The following is a 17310-nucleotide window of genomic DNA, read 5'->3' on the forward strand; positions in this document are numbered from 1 at the left end:
ATTTTCTCTCATCCAGGTGCAATTTGACAAACGTGTAGCCCGTGGGCCGGGCGAGAGGACCCCCAGCATTGTAGATAGAATAAAGTTGATAGACTGTGCCCGAAGGCATGGTACAAGTAGATGGCATGCAAAAGTGTCTCTCATCAGTGGCGGGCAAGAGGCACCACGCGCTACAAGAGATCACTTGCGGGCCTTGGCCGCCAGCACGGCCGCAACCATGCGCGATGGCAAGTCGGTGGTCATGAAGCCCTTTGCGGCGGTGCTCGATGCTTCGTCCATATGAATGGCAGTGGCGCGGGGGAAGCTGATCTGGGGACCAGTCAGCACGGCACGGCCAAGCCGACTCACGCGGTCGACGCGGTACGCGTCCTTCGCCTCCTGGAGGTTGAGCGGGGCCGGCGTGGCGCTCTTGCGGTCGGCAGCGGCGCGCGCGCGCGCCGGCTGGGCCGCCTTGAGCTTCTGCTCGTCCTCGGGTCTGGGGTCAGCGCGTCTCGCCCACCAACACGTACGTGAGGACCCAGTCGTCGGTCCAGCCGCCGACGCTGCGCTTCTCCGCCGGCGCGGGGCTCGCGCCCCCGTCCTTCTTCTCGATCGAGCCCTTGGAGCCGAAGCGGCTCAGCGTCGCCGAGAGCAGGCTGAGCCCCCCGCCCGCAGGCGCCGGCGGCCGCGCGGGCGTGCCCGTGCCCCCCGCTGCTGGCCGCTTCGCCGGCGCCGGACTCCCCTTGGGCGTGTCGCGCTTGGGCGGGAGCTTGCGCTTCGGCGCCTCGGCGCTCGGCGTGGGCCCGGGCGTGCCGTCCTTGGCCTTCTCGTCGTCGTCTGCTGGCGGCGCCGACGCTGATTTGGCCCGCTCCTCCTTCTCCACGCTCGGCACCTTCTCGCTCGGCGCGGCCTTGTCCGCGCGCTTCGGCGGCGCGCCGCGCCCCACGGCCTTCTTGCGCGCCTTGGCGGCCGGTGCTGGCGCTGCCGCTGGTGCCGGCGCCGGGTCCGCCTCGGCCTCGTACTCGTCGTCCGAGCCCACCACGCGTCTTCTCGACTTGGCTGGCGGCGGCGCGGCCTCGTCGTCCTCGGCGACCGCTTTGCGGCCCTTGCGCTTCGGCTGCGCCTTGGGCTTGGGCTCGTCCACCTGCTCGGCTGGGGGAGCGGCCTCCTCGTCGCCCGCCGCCTTCCTCTTGCCCTTCTTCGGTTTGACCGGCGCGCTCGTGCTCGCCTCTGCCGCGCTGTTCACCTTGAGCTTGATCTTCGGCGCCTCAGCCTTGGCTTCTGGCGCGGCGGCGGCGTCGGCTGCTGGCGGCTCATCCGCGCCCGCCTTGCCCACTTTCAGCTTGATCGCCTGCCGTCTGGCCGCCGGCGCGGGCGCGGGCTTGGCGGGGCTCGGCGGCGAGGTCGGCGGCGCATCGGACAGCGCGGACATGGGCGAGCCGGGCACGCTGCGCTGTGATGGCCCGGCGGACATGGACATCTCCTCGTCTGGCGGCGGGGTGAGCGACGACGAGTTGGACTCGGCGCCTGGCGACGGCGCGCGGCCGAACGACATGGCGGGTGGGGCTGGTGGTGAGGCGGCAGAGGGGGGGATAGGCGTGCGGGCTAGCTGAGCGCTGTGCTGATCCGCTGTGGTAGAGTGTCGAGGGCGGTGGTGTGGTTGCACTTGTCCTTGTTGTATCGCAGTGGACTGAAGAGTGGAGGCGAGGTGTAATCGCGGAAGCTTTTTGGCTGGCCGGGGTACAATGGCGGAGATGGATGAGGAGCGTGTGCCACCGTGCACTGCGTCATGTCGCGGCGTCAAAGCTGCTCATGCATGCACGCCTCGGCGCAGACTCGCTGGCAGCGGACATTGCAGCCACATGCGGCGCGGAGTGGGCCAGCCGAGACCGGTAGGCAGCTCGCATCCGCCGTCGGTCGCGCGATGTGCCCAGTCTATTTGTCGCTAGCGGCGGCGTCATGTCGGCGCGCGGTGTGAGACGTGAGACGCGACGCGGTGCCGGATCGGGCTCGCCGACGACGACGCAGGCACACGACAACGGCGTCCGCTGCACCCATCCGGCGAGTGAGCCCTCCCCTTGCGTCACGACACGGCGAGCGGGGAGCAGCATGCACCGGGCGTTGGGCGAGGGCGGTGCGTTGAGAGCCCGCTGCGTGCTGCCGCCGACCAGTGCCCCGTCGCAATGTCCCAGCCAACTCTATTCTCGGACGCGTCGGTTTTTCGACGTGCACCGCTTGGGTCGTGGTCGCGCGTGGACGTCGTCGTCGCCGGCGTCGTCGTCATTGTTAAATAACCACGGCTGCACGCATCGTCACCCATTCACTCGTCTCGTCTCTGGCATTCACAACACACGCAGACGCCGGTCAGCTCGCTCGTCTCGCGCGCAAGCCAAGCCGTTGGCCGCCACATTACTGCGCACAGCCCCCCCGACTTGGCCACATTTTGCCCTTGGCGCGCGTGCCGCCCGCGCCGCCCTGACACCCGTCACCTCACCCCACCTTCCTCGCTCATCACCACCCGGCCGACCGACTTGGCTCTCATCAACGCCAAGCAAAGCTGCATAGACATCGCGCACACGCTCAATCTCGTCGATCATCGTCTCTCTCTCTCTCTCTCTCTCTCAACGACGACAAGAGACGCACACTGCACCGACAGCAGCACTCGACACGCACGCCACTCCAACGCCCGGCCCCTCTCGCGCGACTCCACTCGCCGAAGCCAGCCCAACAACAACATCTGCACGGCTCGCCGCCCCGCCCCACATCCACTCACTTCGCGTCAACCACACAGACACACGTTCCGACGTCGGTCCCGTGCACCTTCATCGACACGAGCATCCATTGCATCAAGGCGGCCTTTGACAAGAGGGACCACTCCGCCCACTCCACTCCCATCTCGACTCCTCGGCGCGCTCTTTAATCGACGCGCCCCACGCCTCTCTCATACCCACACCCACACCTACACTCATCAACAATCCTTACCATGCTCCCTTCCCTCATCGCCGCGCTTCTCCTTCCAGTCGCCGCCAACGCCGCTGGCAAGTTGACAATCGACGAGGTTGCTAGCAGGTACGGCCTCAGCACAAACTTCAACTTCAGCCAGCCCTCGGGTCAACTGGATAGCGGAGGCGCGCAAAAGTACCTCGTCAAGAACTGGAACCTCAACGGCGACCACATCGACTTTGGCTTGAATGACATGTGAGTGGACGGACAATCCCAGGCCTGACGCCACAGCTCGTTTGTCAACGACCCCGCAGGAGACAAGGGCGATGCCGTCCTCAAGATCAACTACCCCAAGGGGTCGTACTCTGGCCAGACTGGCGGAACCCAGTTCTATGCCCAGCCTCTGAACGCGACGTCGTCGACACCACACCTCGCGGGCAACGCGACGAGCGACGGCCAGTTTGAGCGCATGTTGCTCGCGTACGACATATACTTTGACGAGGGCTTCCAATGGAACCTCGGCGGCAAGCTTCCCGGCCTCCGCGGCGGTTCGGATGTCTTTAGCTGCTCGGGTGGCCACCAGACGGACGGCACCAAGTGTTTCTCGACGCGTCTCATGTGGCGCAGCAGCGGCAACGGCGAGGGTAAGTTGCGCGATGGCACCGTTTCCACGTGTTCTGTACTGACCCCACAGTCTACGCATACATCCCGACCACCAAGAACTTTTGCCAGCAAAACTCGTATGTCATCTGCAACAGCGACTTTGGAACGTCGATTGAGCGCGGCGCGTTTGGCTTCCAGAGTGGCAAGTGGCAGACCATTTGGCTCTACGTCGCCCTGAACACGCCCGGCATCGACAATGGCGAGCTTGCCATCTGGTACAATGGCGTGAACGCGTTCCAGCTCAACGAGCTCAACTTCCGTTCGTCTGCCAGCATCGAGTCGATTGGCGGACTGTACTTCTCGACCTTCTTTGGCGGCTACGACTCTTCGTGGGCTTCGCCTTCGAGCCAGAACACGTACTACCGCAACGTCCAGTTGATTGGCGGCCTCGGCGCTGCCAACGGCACTGGCAAGCCCTCGGCCGCACGTGCTGCTGTTGCGTCGCCAACATTGGCAGCTGTTTGTGGCGCCACGCTTGTTTCGGTCCTTGCGCTTGTTTCCCACTTCATCTAGACCCGACCTTCATTTAGACATTGATACCCGCTCTTCGATAGAGTATACCATTATCACGTGTAGCCTTCATTATGTGATCAGCATTGGGATGGGGCTGGGGGAAGGAGAGGGGGGGAAGGCGGGAGGGGGAGGAGTGGTGATCGGGGTCGTGTGCTGCGCCGCTTCACTCTTGTCAGTCGCGCAGTACAGCGCTGCGAGCAAGCGAGATGGGCCCGCGGTCTACTTGCCTCAGGTTGTGCCGAGGACTGGCGTTAGTCGAAGCTGACCGCCGTGTCAAGGCCTCGAGGGTGGCTCTAGGATGTCAACGGAGCCCGGACCACCAAGTGGCTCCAGCCCGCGTCGGGACACCATTGAGAGCAGCATACCACCGCGCGCACCACTGCACCCACACCCCGCGCCCCCCACCAACCCCACCACACCCAGCCCAAGCAAAGTTGCATGACGATAAACACTCCCGGCCGTAGCCGCATGTGTGCCCAAAGCGAAACGCCGTGCCCGCGACGGGCCCGAAGACCCGGCGCGACCGACAGCGGCGTATTAAGAAGGCGTGTATCTTCTCCAACGGCCATATGGCCCCGTCCGTAGGGGGTGAGAAGGACGCGACCTGGTTTACTAGTCGGAGTTGCGAATATGTAGAGAGCGACGAGTGGTGGGCCGGCGTAATTTATGGCGGCGAGGGGGGGCGAGGGTACGCGGTGCCTGAATCACCCCGCCACGTGGTTTCCGCCACACGCTCTGGGAGTTTGGAGGGGGGCTAAAACGCCGAATCTGCCCCCGCCGGCAGAGTTTCGAGCTGCGTCCCAGGCTGGCAGGCGGCGCCGAGCGCTGGGAGGGAGAGTGCATGCTGCTCGTGCTGCTGCAGACTCGCTGCCACCCGCCGCGCTCGTCGCTGAAGCCCTCTTGCTCAACGTCTTCTCCTCAACCGTCAACAAAAAAACTGTGCGTAGCCCCGGAGACGACAGAGACGAAGTGCTGACCGTCGCTCCTCCCCGATCGCCGTCTGCTCAAATTTGTCGTGTGCTCGTTGCCCCCTGTCGAAATTGTCAAATCCTCGCCGTTTGTCGAAACTGCTCTCGTGTCCGTCTCGTCTCTCGACCTCGAACCGCTCTCTCCCACTCCCCCTCCTGCCGACTCTTGACCTCCGATCCCTTCCCCTCCCCACCAACAGCACAATGGCTCGCTCCAACCTCCGCTACGGCCTCAACAAGGGTTACCCCACCACCGTCATCCCCAAGACGGCCAAGCCCTCGAACAAGAAGGGTGTCAAGACGTGAGTCGGCGTCGTGGGCGCTGGCAGGCGGGCAGGATGGACGGGACGGGACGGGACGGCGCTCGACGAGATGGCAGGCGAGCTGGGACGAGAGCTGGGACGAGGACTGGGCGGCGTTGCTGGCGAAGTCGTGCCGTTGTGCCGACCCCCTCGTCCGCCTTGCGAAGGAAGGGCGACGGCGATGAGCAGCCCAGCACCCCGCCGTGCCCGCCCTTCACTGTCATCGTCGCCATGAGGTCCTGTCTCTCTGTCACGCTGTCCAGCTGTCCTGCTGGCCGCCCCCACCCCCAAGCCCACCCCAACTAACCCACCCCCCAGCGAGAAGAAGGTCTTCGTCAAGTCGATCATCCGTGAGGTCGCCGGCTTCGCCCCCTACGAGAAGCGCGTTATGGAGTTGCTGCGTAACTCGAAGGACAAGAAGGCCAAGAAGCTCACCAAGAAGCGTGTACGTGTCGAGGTTTTTCTGCCGCCGACCCCCACTCACACACCCCAGCTCGGCACCCTCCTCCGCTCCAAGCGCAAGGTCGAGGAGCTCTCGTCGATCATCCAGGAGCAGCGTCGCCAGGCCGGCCACTAAACTCTCTCTTCTCTAGGGACTTGGGGGACAGAGCCGCCGTCGGGAGCCGCCTTGTATCTTCATCGCCGCTGATGCAGCTGTGGTGATTAGATCTGCATGGCATGATATAGCATGGCATTGAGGGGGGTGGGTGGGGATGGCTACTGACGGGGTGTGTGGTGGAGAGGGGTGTGGTGTTGGGGTGGCAGCTCTAAGGTGTTGCAGGCTGTGGCAGTTGGCAGAGGCTGCTCCCGAGACAAAGCCCGCCCCAAATCACAGCCCAGGCTGCAATCGCGTCGCCTGAAGACAGCGGCGGCAGCCTACACGCGCATCCACACGTCGTGCCGCGTCTTGCGGTTGTCCTCGTTGCGCCGGTCGAGCTCAGCATTCGCGGCCTCGGCGACAGCGTCGGCCTCCTCGTCCTTGCTGGCGTCTGAGCCCGACGCCGCGCGGCGCGTCATGGTCGCCCACCAGCCGTCGGGGAAGCGGTACTTGTCTGGCCTGTGGCGCCATGCAAACTGGGCGAGCGAGCGTCAGCGAGCGGGGTTTGAGCAGACAGCAAGCGGGCGGAACTGAGCAGACGAGCAGAGTCAGACGGACAGCGGGGCGATCTGCCGTGACACTGTGGTGCCACTGGCACGCCAGCCCGTACCAGCCGCTCCGCACAGCGCGGCGAGCGCAGCCAGCGCCTGCCCACGCCGCCGCGAGAGCAGCTTCCCGACGAAGGAAACAGCGTGTCTCCAGCCCAGCGCCCGAACCCACCTTGACCACGCCCGTGCCCAGCCCAATCGCCACACTCCCCATCAGCCCAGGCGCAGCGAAGAACGCCAGCCCGGACCCCAAGCTGCCGAGCACGCCGAAGCCGACGACGGCGATGGCGCTCCCCACGGCGCCGTACAGCGCGATGCGGAGCAGCCGGCGCAGCGCGTACCGCAGGACGTAGCTGCGAGCCGAGCGTGAGTAAGTTGCCCGGGCACGGGGCGGGAAGCAGCCTACCGCAGCGTCGTGAGCACGCCCCGCGTCGTGAGGCTGGCCGGTGCGGTCGCAGCCGCGCCGCCGAGCGCGAGATACTTGAGGTTCGTCTTGGTGCTCGCCAGGCGCGAGTCGGCGGGGGCCGAGGGGGTCGGCGCGCCTCCGGGTGGCGCTTGTGCCGTCGGGGTGGTGGGCGGGGCCGTCGGCTGCGCTGGCATCGTGCGTGTGTCAGTGGGCGAAGCGATGAGGACGCTGCATCGGTGACAGAGACGAGGCCGTCGGGGGTGGACCGGCGGGGGTGCAACCCGTCGGCGGGTGGTGCGGGCCGCAGCGATGACGTCGGGGGTGCTGCATGAGGCTCAGCCACTGACTGGCTGCTTGCTGCTGGCCGTTGTCCTCCTCGCCGGGGCGGGCCAGCGGGCACGGGCATGCTCATCGCGAGCAAGCTGCATGCACCCGCCCCACGACCCCACCGCCGCCCCATGCATGCTGCACACGACTGGACTGGCGTGCTCGCTCGCTGCTGTAATCCGCCGAGGTGGTCTAATGGCCGCGCACTCATTCCTTGGGTCGCCGCCCTGGCTGGCAGCAATCCAATTCTTCCCACGGTCGATCTTGCCGCTGGTCGAGTCGTTGAACGCCCGTCACCCACTCGTCCCTTCCCCCCACCGACCGACGCCGCCGCCGCCCGCCGCGCCGCATCACACAATCCACCAGGCTCCATCACTTATCTCTTGTCCTCTTCCCAATCCATCGCGCGCGCACAACCACTCGAACAGGCCACACGTCGGATAAGCCACGCTCAGACCCACCCCCTGCACCCACCCCCCGCCAACCCCGACCCCCAGACACCCGCAGCCACCCTCCCCGTCATCGACACGACCCTCACCGCCAACACCCGCCCCCACTCGTCGTTGTCCATCACACCGCACACACTCACCCACACTCACCCACACCCACCCCCACCCACCACCATGCCGCCCCCTCCCCCCGCCCCGCCCGTCTTCTACTCGTTCCCCGACAACCAGAAGCTTGTCGGTAAGTACACGCCGCGACGCGGTCGACCCCCCGTCCACGCGCCCAGACATTGCCTCGACGCAACGCACATCCCCCGCCTTTGGCTACGCCGCTGACACGTCACGCGCACAGACTCGCTCGCCAACTTTGTCATCAAGGCGCAGCGCGACGCCGTCGACAAGCGCGGAAAGTTTACCATTGCCCTTTCGGGTGGCTCGCTCGCCGCCAACCTGCGCGGCCTGGCCGGCCAGGAGAATGTCCAGTGGGACAAGTGGTGAGCAGCAAGAAGCACTGCGGGGCGCTGACTCGCCTCCAGGGAGATCTTCTTCTGTGACGAGCGCGCCGTGCCCCTCGACTCGGAGGACTCAAACTACCACTCAAACTATGTGTCGTTCCTGCAGCACGTCCCCATCCCACCAAACCAGATCCACACGATCAACCCGGCCTACCTCGACGACCTCGAGGAGCTTGCCGACGACTATGAGAAGCAGCTGGTCGGCCACTTTGCCGCGTCAAACGCCGCTCGCTACCCCACGTTCGACCTCATGCTCCTCGGTATGGGCAAGGAGGGTGAGACGTGCTCGCTGTTTGCCGGACACGAGGTGCTGAGCGAGCGCGACGCGTGGGTCACGTCGCTGGACGATGCGCCAAACGGGCCCAAGAGGCGTATTACCATGACGTGGGTCGGGGCGCGTAACTACGACTAACTCGCCCAGCATCCCCGTTCTTACCCACTGCTACCGCGCCGTGTTCGTTGTCTCGGGCTCAGAAAAGGCCGAGCTGCTCCACACTGTGCTGGATGAGCCCGAGACTGGCCTGCCGTGCTCGCGTGTGCGCCCAGCGTAAGTGATTGGCGGGTGTAGACGTTGCAACCACTGACAACCCAGCGCGCCCGGCCTCGTGTTCTGGTTCGCCGACGCGGACGCCGCCGCCCTGACCAAGTACCCGCCCACACAGTTCAGGTGGATTGACAACCAGAAGGAGGCAGAGGAGGTGGTTGCCGCGGCCAAGGAGAGAGCCGCGCGCCGCGCTGCCCAGGAGGCGGAGTAGAAGGGTAGCTTGCGAGTAGCCAGAGTCCCATTCCCGCCCACCGTATCACCGCGACGAGATACCGCGCGACAGGGTCGCGCCAGTTCTAAATATCAATGCAGATGTACACAGCTATGTGTGGGGGGGGCGTGGTGGTGGACCAGTAGCCCAGGTTGCATGTCGGCGGCGTTGGAAGCGGAGCTGCCAGTCGAGGGGGGAGGTGGCAGGTCAGAAGCGGCAGCTGCCAGCCCAGCGGGGGAAGGCCACAACATCGCGCACGTTGCCGACGCCCGTGACCCAGCACACCCAGCGCTCCCAGCCCATGCCCCAGCCTCCGTGTGGCACGGAGCCGAAGCGCCGGAGGTCAAGGTACCACGAGTACTCTTCCTCACTCAGCCCGGCCTCGGCAATGCGCGCGCGCAGCGCCTCGAGATCGTGCTCGCGCATGCTGCCGCCGGCCATCTCGCCGATGCCGGGGAAGAGGAGGTCGAAGCACGCGGCTGTCGCCCCAGGCGCGGCGGCGGCGGCCTCGCGCCCACTCGGGGCCATGTAGAAGGGCTTGAGGGCGGCGGGGTAGTCGGTCACAAAGACGGGCCCGGCAAAGTGCGTGCCGGCGAGCCACTTCTCATGCTGTGAGCTCAGGCCGTCGCCCCAGGTCGGCGCGTGGGCGAAGGGCACGACGGCGTGCTCGGCGGCCAGGAGACCGACGGCGTCGGTGTAGGTGATGCGGGCGAACGGGGCGGCCGCGGCGTCGACGAGGTGGCCCAGCGGCGTCGCGTCGCCACCCTCACCCCCCTCACTCTCAGCGAGCGCGGCAATGCGGCGCAGGTCGTCGCGCGCGCGCACTGCCCTGCGTGAGTCGAAAGCCAAGAGCCGCGCGAGCACGCCCCTGAACGCGGCCTCCGCGACGTCCAGCAGGGAGCCGAGGTCGTCGACAAAGCCGACCTCCGCCTCGAGCATGTAGAACTCGGCCAGGTGTCGGCTGGTCAGGCTCGGCTCGGCGCGGAACGCGGGGGACAGGGTGTACGTCCGGCCCAGCGCGTGCGTCGGGGCCTCGAGGTGCAGCTGCCCGCTGACGGTGAGGTTGGTCGGGCGCGGGAAGAAGGGCGGGGGCGCGGGGGGCGGGGAGGGGAGGGACTGGGATACAGTGAAGACCTCGCCGGCGCCCTCGCAGTCCGACGAGGTGAGGATCGGCGTGTGGACGTGGACGAACTCGTGGTCCTGGGCGCGGGGGTCAGCTCCTGTTGTCGTTGTCGCCCCGCCGGCTCGCCTGCGGCTCGCCTCACCTCGAACCAGTCGTGCCAGTCGCGCGCGAGCGCGTCGCGCACCCGCATGACCGCGGCCGTCTGCGTCGTCCTAAACCGCAGGTGCGCGTGCTCGCGCAGCCACGGCGCGGGGAGCGCTTTCTTCTGAATCGGGTACGCGTCGGGGTCGCTGCCTCCGAGGAGCGTGGCCTCGGCGACCTGGAGTTCGAGGGCTTGTCCGGCGCCGCGGCTGGCCGCGAGGGTGCCGCGGAGCTTGACCGAGGAGCCCAGCGTGATGCTGTGGCCGTGAGCTGGCGCCGAGCTCGCCGAGCGGCAGACCTACCCGTCCGCCACGCCCCCCTTCAGCACGGCCTGCACGCTCCCCCCGCTCCCGTCGTCCACTTCCGCAAACGACACGTTCTTGTGCGCGCGCAGCGCGCGCACCCACCCGCTGATGGTCGCTTCGGTGCCGCCTTCTGTCGCCGACGCCGAGGCGAGCGCCGCGCGCACGGTCGGCGCTAGCCCCGGCGCGCGGGAGAGCGCGGCTGTCGGGCGCATGTTGTGAGATGGGCTCAAGGGTGACTGGTCAACTGGTTACTGCATGAACAATCGAGTCGCGCCGTCGCGACTTCGATCGGCTCGATTCCGACTTTTTGCTCCCGACCGCCGTCACTGGCCGATGACTCATGACGCAGAGTTTCAACGCGTCGACCCCGCTCAAGCTCACGCCCACTCCCCATGCATACTGTACAATGATGGTGCGCGCGGTGACGCCCCGCGCCTAGAAGAAGATCGGACTCGGACATGGTTTGTCACCCGCCGCGCACAGCGCGAAACGCGGGTCGACGCGCTTCTTCTCCTCGTCCGTGAGCGGACCACACACGTCCGGGTGACATGGGAAATATTCCCCGTTCACCCGCGTATGTGCCGTCTCGTACAGCCGCTGCAGGCGCTCGGCGAGCGGCGGGTGCGACGGCGCGCAAATGTCAGTCACCTGCTTGGCCCACACAAAGTAGGCCTGGACGCGGCGCACCGTCCAGCCAACCGGCGGCGAGCGGCTAATCGACTCGAGGTTGTGCAGCTTGCTGCGGGCGTCAGTCGCGCCTCGGCTTCCCACTCACTCGGCCAGCTTGACCTGCTGCGCCTCCTTGCTCTTGAGCGGCGCCGTGCGCAGCTGCTCGGCCTTGCGCTCCAGACCCGACAGCGTCGTGTCGTCGGTACACTCCTCGACGATCGCCGCGACCTCTGGGCCGAATACGCGGATCACTTCGTCTGCGGGTCAGCTGTGTGCACCGGCGACGCGCTCACCGATCGTCGTGTGTGTGTCCTCTACTGTGTCGTGGAGGACGGCCGCTTGGAGGACGCGAATGTCGGTGACGCCTGTCGACGAGAGGAGCTCGGCCACGGCCTGGCGCGTCAGTCTCACCTCTCCTCCCCCCACTCACAATCGTATGGTTGATGTACGGCGTCTGGTCGAGATCCTTGCGGCGCTGGCAGCGGTGTTTCTGCGCGCGTCAGCTTGCCTGCCCCCCGCTACTCCCGCCCCACTCACATAAGCCGCAAAGTCCACCGTCCTCAGCATGAGCGCGAGCGGCGGCTCATGGCCCTGCGGACACTCGTGCTGGCGCTCGTCGAGCGGCGGGCTCTGGCGCAGCGCGGGCGAGTGCAGGCGGATGTCGTCGTCATGGTGGGGGTGGTGCAGGCCGAGGTAGCTGGGGCTTGGGGCCGCAGCGCGTGTCGGCGCCGGCGCCGGCGTCGAACCCGAGCTCTCTGGTGGAGGCGTGTTCATGGGAGGCTGGTCCGAGCCGACGAGGAGCCGGCGGAAGATGTGCAGGCGGGCTGGGGGAGGTGAGAGGGAGCGGCGCGTGGCTGTGCGCGCCGTCGAGAGAACGCGGTGGGCCGGGGTGTTTGCGAGGAGCGAAATGACTGGCCGTGGTGATTAGCAAGACGAGTTTGCGGGGTTGGCGGGTGGCGCGGTGTGCTGTACCCGGCCGGCTGGGAGCGGCGCGCTGGGGCCTCGCTGGGTGGGGTGCGGTGCCAAGACGTGGCGTTGCTGGCTGGCTGGCGTCGGCGGCGGCGTCGGTGGCGAGCAATGAGCAAAGAGAGATATGCACGAGGCAGATGGTTGACTGGATCGGCGTCGGCGGCGCCGGGCGGCGGCGAATCGGGCGCGGTGGGAAACGGGCGCGCGGCGGGGTGGGGGTATGTACAAGTCGCGGCGTCTGCGAGTCTGCGTTGTCTGTCCTGTCCTGCGGTGGGCGGTGTCGTCGTCGTCGCCGTCGTCGTCGTCTGCGGCACGAGCAAATGGCAGAATGGCTGATGCATCCGGCCGCACAGCGGCGTCCTGGCTGGGCTGCGGAGTGGGAGATAAGGGCGATCCGCTACTCCGAGCCAATGGGCGCCGGGCTTGGCTCGTCGCAGCGAGTGATGTCACTGGCAACTGCAACTGCCGTCTCGCAGTGTCACTTGCGACGAACAGTCTCGCTACGGCTACATGCTATTGCGTACACTACTTGGCCCGACATGATATGCACTCACCGGCACGGCGGTCACGAGCCGTGCTCAACCACTGAACCACGCCACAGAAACCTCGGCTCAACCCCACAGCCCCCCCCCCCCCCCGACCCCCCCTAGTCCTCAGGAAGCAGCCACGGCGGCGTGAGGTCGCGCAGCTCGGGCGGCACCTCGAGCCCAAACTCATTGTACACGCTCCGCAGCTCGTCGTCGAGGTCGATCCTCTCTGTCGGGCGGCACGCGTCGACACTCCACGCGCCTTCAAAGTCGACGAGGCGCAGCGTGCCGGTGGGCGACACGCAGACGTGCGGCGCGCGCACGTCGCCGTGGCACACGCCTGCGGCGTGCAGTTTCTTGAACAGCGCGACGATTTGCAGGCTGGCGCGGCGTCAGCGGCGTACGTTCGTTCTCCCCAACCCCCTCCCTCCCCCCCTCCCTGCCCACTCACGCCGTGTCCGGGTCCACATCCGCACTCCGCATCGCGACCGGCTCGCCCACATCCTCGAGCAGCATGATGAGAATACCCGTGCGATTCGCGCCAAAGTAGCCCTCGTACAGGCCGTGAAATTGGGGCACGAGGCTGCCCTGCAGCGGCTGCAGTGGCCCGCAGAACATGGCCGCCTCGTTGTGCACCTCGGCGCGGACGGCCGCCTGGCCGCGCTCGCGGCGCGTGTCGGCCGCCGGAAAGTCGGACAGGATGACGACTTTGGCGACGAGGTCGTGCTCGACGTCGCATGGCTCGACGGACGCGACGCGGAACGTGTCGTAGATTGGCCCGCGGTTGATCAGCTCGCCGAGCACGAGGTCGAACCCGAATGTGGCGGCCCGCCCGAAAAACGACAGGAGCGTCTCCTCGTCCGTCGGGTACGTCTGCGCCAGCTCGGTGACGATTTGTAATGTCTCGTTGGCATCCAGGCCCTGGAGTCAGTGGGGGTGGCAAGCACCGACGTACGGTTATAAACGTCTGCACGGTCGGTGGCAGATCCGTCGTCGGGTCGTGGAAAACGGGGGCCGTGGCGCGCGGCAGGAGCCCCGGACTCCCGGGCCAGTCTACCCACGGCTCGAACGGGTCGCACGAGCGATACAGTGCGAGTGAGAGCATGAGCTCAAACAGGTTGATGTCTGCCGGTGGCCGTGGCGCCCCATACGGCAGCATAGTCGACCACCTCAGCTCGTTGGCGCCCGTCCGATTCAGCACGGCCGTGTTGAACCACGAGCTCGCGACGAGCGTGTCGCACCGGTACACATGCATCTTCTCCCACAGCTGTGCGCCAGTCAGCTCGGTCAGGCTGGTCCCGGCCCACCTGCGCCATGATGTCCACCCAGAAAGCCGCCTGCCCGTCTCGGAGATTGGAGCCAAACGCGCGGAGCCTGCCGCTAGCTCGTGATCGGTAAATGGTGAAACCGCGCTCCGACTCCACCTCACTGATGAAGGCCGGGCGATCGTAGTGACTGAAAACTGCCCACAGCCGTGCTTCAAGGAGCGCCATCGCCGTGTGCCCCCGCGCGTGGTTGGCAATGCACACTGCCTCGGCTGTCGAAGTCGCGCTAGCCGCGCCTCCCACCCCGCGTGCAAGGTACGTTGCGTCGCCCTCGAGGTTCCACGTTGACCAAAGGTGCGAATTTTTAGGATCTCGCCTCAGCGCCGGGTTGACCACCAGGCTGTTGACGAGCCCAAAGGCCTGGTACAGCGCCGCCGTGAGGTCGGTCTGCGACAGCGGGCCGTAGAAGAGCGAGCGGCGGGCGGCCTGCTCGTGCTCGTAGATGAGCTCGGAGGGGACGGGACGGTCGAGCTCGAGCTGGGTTTCGAGCGTAGATAAAAATGGCGCGAACGCGTCCTTGTCGAACCGCACGACGACGTGCTGGCCCGGAGTGGCGGCGAACACGATGCCCGCCTGCGCCGTCGGCCCGCGCACGTTCTCGGCGCCACGCTCGTCGACCGGGCCGTTGGGTGGCGACGCGAGCTCGATGGGGAAGAGGCCGCGTCGGAGAAACTCGCGCAGCGTCGGCAGCGAGCTCTCCTCGCCGGGCGACGAGGGGCGCGAGTCGACCGGCGCGGGCGGCGTCGCCGGGGGGCTGGGGTCGGGCGTCAGTGCTGGAGTCGTTACCATTGTGGCGGTCGGTGCCGAGTTGAGGGTGCTGTTGATGGCATTAAGATGCTGATGCCGATGCTCCGGGTGCTCGTTCCCGGTCGACAGGTCGCGATAGACAGACCTCGCGTGTGTGTGAGGGAGCCGAGCCGAGCGTCGCCCGCCGCCTTGGCTTGGCTGGTCGCAAACTTGACGTCAGGAGTCCAAAGATAGCAGAGGCCGGTCTTGGGGTGGTAGTGTGCCGCCTGTCAGCTGACGCAGCAACAGCGTTTAGCGAGCGGCTGCCTGCCAGTCCTTGGGCGAGAAAAAGCAAGAGAGAGAGATATGGGGGTTCTCATCGTCGAGTCTAGAGCGTGTTCTATGGCTCGTGGTCAGAGTGGCGGCGGCGTGGGCGGATCTCAAGCCAAAGCACATGGAATGTGGTTGCGCGTGCCTGACATGTTGGAAGTCGCGCTACAGCCGGCTCTCGTTGCCACCATATCAGCGGCTTGGGAGGGGGAAAAGTGGCCCGCGCGAGGTCGTGGGGGCAGTCACCATGAAGGTGCTTGACTATTGTGAGAGTCGCGCCTGGTCAAGAACGCCCCGCTTCACGCCCAGCTTGTGTATTACTTTCCGTCTGGATATCCTTTTGCTTTGTATTATCAACGAGTTTCGCGACCATCAAATCAGTGGTAACCTTTAGAGTTTATCCTGAACTGTGTAATACAAAACAGTGTCTATTAGATCACGTGACTATGTAATAACGTGTCAATATCGTATCACTCGGCCTCGTCCCCTCCTCGCAAGACCACAACCTCGACATCATCTCGACCAAGCCACAACATCCACATCACAACAACCAAAACAGCCCGGCACAATGGCACGCAACTCTGAAAAGGCCCAGTCGATGCTGTATCGCTTCCGCGAGCAGCAGGCTGTCGAGATGGGTCTCGGCAACCGCGTGCGCGGCGAGCGCAGGCCGCGCATGGCCTCGAGCGTGTCGAGCCTGCGCGAGTGCGAGCGCTGGCGCGGCGACATCATGAAGGAGATCAGCCGCAAGGTGTCCAAGATCCAGGACTGTGGGTGTAGCGTGTGGGCGCTTGCTGACCCCCCAGCCTCGTTGACAGATTACGAGATCCGCGACCTCAACGACGAGATCAACCAGCTCATGCGCGAGAAGCGCCACTGGGAGACGCAGATTGTCAACCTCGGCGGTGCGAATTACAAGCGCGCGCAGGCGGCCATGGTCGACGACGAGGGACGCGAGGTGCCCGGCACAAGAGGGTACAAGTACTTTGGCCGCGCGCGCGACCTGCCCGGCGTGAAGGAGATGTTCGCCAAAGGCGGTGAGTTGTGGGGTGGGGGTGAGCACGATCGGCATGCTGACGACGACCAGCCCAGGCAGCAACAGAAGAGTCGGCGCGGAATGCTAGCTTCCAGATGTTCCGGAACCAGGGGCCAGATTACTATGGCGACAATGACGAGCTGGACCCCAAGCTGGCGGCGGAAGAGGACGCGGCGACGCGTCAAGGTGAGTGGAGCGGCAAGAGTTGGCGGGGCCACGACTGACGCCGCAGACTGGGAGCAGGCAGCGCGCGACGCGGCCGAGATCTTGGCGCTTGGTGACGACGCCGTTGTGCCATTCCCCGAGCCGAGCAAGTCTGCGCCCGTGCTGGGTGAGGCCTCGACCAAGCGCAAGTCACCCGAGCCAGAAGCGGCTTCCGAGGAGCTGGCAGCCGAGGAGACGAGCAAAAAGTCGAAGAAGGGCGGCAAGGGAGGCCGTGGCAAAAAGGGCGCTGCCGCCGCGCCTCCTCCACCACCGCCCGGCGCGCCCTCCGCCCCCGCCGGCAACGACGCTGCCGCTGCCGCCGCTCAGGCTGCCCAGGCCGCGCTCGCTGCCAGCTTTATGAGCGTGTTTGACGCTGCGTCGCTGAGTGCGCCTACGCAGTTGTCTACCGACGAGCTTGGCAAGATTCTGCTCGAGAGGCGGAAACAGGCCTTGAGGGAGGAGTATGGGGTGTAGGCGTGTGTGGAGGGGTGGGATGTTAGGCGTGCAGAGTGTACCATCAGATGCATTAGGCAGGTGTTAGGCGTGCGGTTTGCAAGTGCGGTATGTGGATGCCTCTTAGTAGCTATTTATTTGGACGGCGACAAAGTCAAAATGGTGAGGATCGGGTCGGGTGCGCAGGGCGGATGCAACTTTGCGGCTATGAGCGTCAAAAGGGACTCGGCGGCGGCCAAGGGACTCGGCCCCCCAGGCGGTCAGGCACGGGCAGAGGCTCACGCACGTTCATGCAGAGCCCAATGATGGCGATAACCACCATAGTCAACTCCTCGCTCTCGCTCTCCTCGCTCCCTCTCACCCAGCCAGCCAGCAGCATACTCTCTATCCCTGGTATAAACCAGCCCTGGCACGCGACAAACGTTTGACTGTGAGCGAGAGAGCGAGCAGCGAGCGAGCAGACTGCAGCCAGCAGCCAGCGACAAAGACTTCTTGTACAATCCTCGCCAACCACTACTGGCTACTACTCCACACCCTTC

The 17310-nt window shown here is 65.9% G+C and overlaps 9 protein-coding genes across 9 annotated transcripts; 4 read left to right on the forward strand and 5 right to left on the reverse strand.

Moving 5' to 3' along the window:
• Nucleotides 1-180: 180 nt before the first annotated feature.
• On the reverse strand, nucleotides 181-1534 carry Q8F55_000792 (uncharacterized protein; the record flags this gene model as incomplete). Its single annotated transcript, XM_069349443.1, has 3 exons — nucleotides 181-309; nucleotides 349-475; nucleotides 510-1534. The coding sequence occupies 3 exons, from the start codon at nucleotides 1532-1534 to the stop codon at nucleotides 181-183; spliced, it is 1281 nt and encodes a 426-aa protein (XP_069212987.1).
• Nucleotides 1535-2962: 1428 nt separating this feature from the next.
• Q8F55_000793 (uncharacterized protein) lies at nucleotides 2963-4098 on the forward strand (the record flags this gene model as incomplete). The annotated part of the gene is made up of 3 exons (XM_069349444.1): nucleotides 2963-3177; nucleotides 3214-3566; nucleotides 3617-4098. 3 exons carry the CDS (start codon nucleotides 2963-2965, stop codon nucleotides 4096-4098), a joined length of 1050 nt encoding a protein of 349 aa, XP_069212988.1.
• A 1172-nt stretch (nucleotides 4099-5270) lies between these two features.
• On the forward strand, nucleotides 5271-5945 carry rpl36 (60S ribosomal protein eL36; the record flags this gene model as incomplete). The annotated part of the gene is made up of 3 exons (XM_069349445.1): nucleotides 5271-5368; nucleotides 5687-5813; nucleotides 5862-5945. 3 exons carry the CDS (start codon nucleotides 5271-5273, stop codon nucleotides 5943-5945), a joined length of 309 nt encoding a protein of 102 aa, XP_069212989.1.
• A 299-nt stretch (nucleotides 5946-6244) lies between these two features.
• Q8F55_000795 (uncharacterized protein) lies at nucleotides 6245-7118 on the reverse strand (the record flags this gene model as incomplete). The annotated part of the gene is made up of 3 exons (XM_069349446.1): nucleotides 6921-7118; nucleotides 6687-6867; nucleotides 6245-6442 (listed from the first exon to the last, which is right to left on the reverse strand). Exons 1-3 carry the CDS (start codon nucleotides 7112-7114, stop codon nucleotides 6245-6247), a joined length of 573 nt encoding a protein of 190 aa, XP_069212990.1. The 5' UTR covers nucleotides 7115-7118.
• A 752-nt stretch (nucleotides 7119-7870) lies between these two features.
• SOL1_1 (suppressor of los1-1) lies at nucleotides 7871-8963 on the forward strand (the record flags this gene model as incomplete). Its single annotated transcript, XM_069349447.1, has 5 exons — nucleotides 7871-7934; nucleotides 8046-8187; nucleotides 8230-8592; nucleotides 8630-8755; nucleotides 8801-8963. 5 exons carry the CDS (start codon nucleotides 7871-7873, stop codon nucleotides 8961-8963), a joined length of 858 nt encoding a protein of 285 aa, XP_069212991.1.
• A 207-nt stretch (nucleotides 8964-9170) lies between these two features.
• On the reverse strand, nucleotides 9171-10744 carry Q8F55_000797 (uncharacterized protein; the record flags this gene model as incomplete). Its single annotated transcript, XM_069349448.1, has 3 exons — nucleotides 9171-10163; nucleotides 10229-10484; nucleotides 10530-10744. The coding sequence occupies 3 exons, from the start codon at nucleotides 10742-10744 to the stop codon at nucleotides 9171-9173; spliced, it is 1464 nt and encodes a 487-aa protein (XP_069212992.1).
• Nucleotides 10745-10967: 223 nt separating this feature from the next.
• Q8F55_000798 (uncharacterized protein) lies at nucleotides 10968-11975 on the reverse strand (the record flags this gene model as incomplete). Its single annotated transcript, XM_069349449.1, has 5 exons — nucleotides 10968-11271; nucleotides 11308-11458; nucleotides 11495-11594; nucleotides 11632-11691; nucleotides 11739-11975. 5 exons carry the CDS (start codon nucleotides 11973-11975, stop codon nucleotides 10968-10970), a joined length of 852 nt encoding a protein of 283 aa, XP_069212993.1.
• An 841-nt stretch (nucleotides 11976-12816) lies between these two features.
• Q8F55_000799 (uncharacterized protein) lies at nucleotides 12817-14811 on the reverse strand (the record flags this gene model as incomplete). Its single annotated transcript, XM_069349450.1, has 4 exons — nucleotides 12817-13078; nucleotides 13149-13618; nucleotides 13653-13964; nucleotides 14005-14811. The coding sequence occupies 4 exons, from the start codon at nucleotides 14809-14811 to the stop codon at nucleotides 12817-12819; spliced, it is 1851 nt and encodes a 616-aa protein (XP_069212994.1).
• Nucleotides 14812-15646: 835 nt separating this feature from the next.
• ISY1 (NineTeen Complex (NTC) component) lies at nucleotides 15647-16792 on the forward strand (the record flags this gene model as incomplete). The annotated part of the gene is made up of 4 exons (XM_069349451.1): nucleotides 15647-15848; nucleotides 15885-16115; nucleotides 16166-16300; nucleotides 16347-16792. The coding sequence occupies 4 exons, from the start codon at nucleotides 15647-15649 to the stop codon at nucleotides 16790-16792; spliced, it is 1014 nt and encodes a 337-aa protein (XP_069212995.1).
• Between the last annotated feature and the right edge of the window lie 518 nt (nucleotides 16793-17310).

Source organism: Vanrija albida, assembly GCF_041260175.1.
Source record: "Vanrija albida strain AlHP1 chromosome Unknown contig_1, whole genome shotgun sequence".
Classification (NCBI taxonomy): Eukaryota; Fungi; Basidiomycota; class Tremellomycetes; order Trichosporonales; family Trichosporonaceae; genus Vanrija; species Vanrija albida.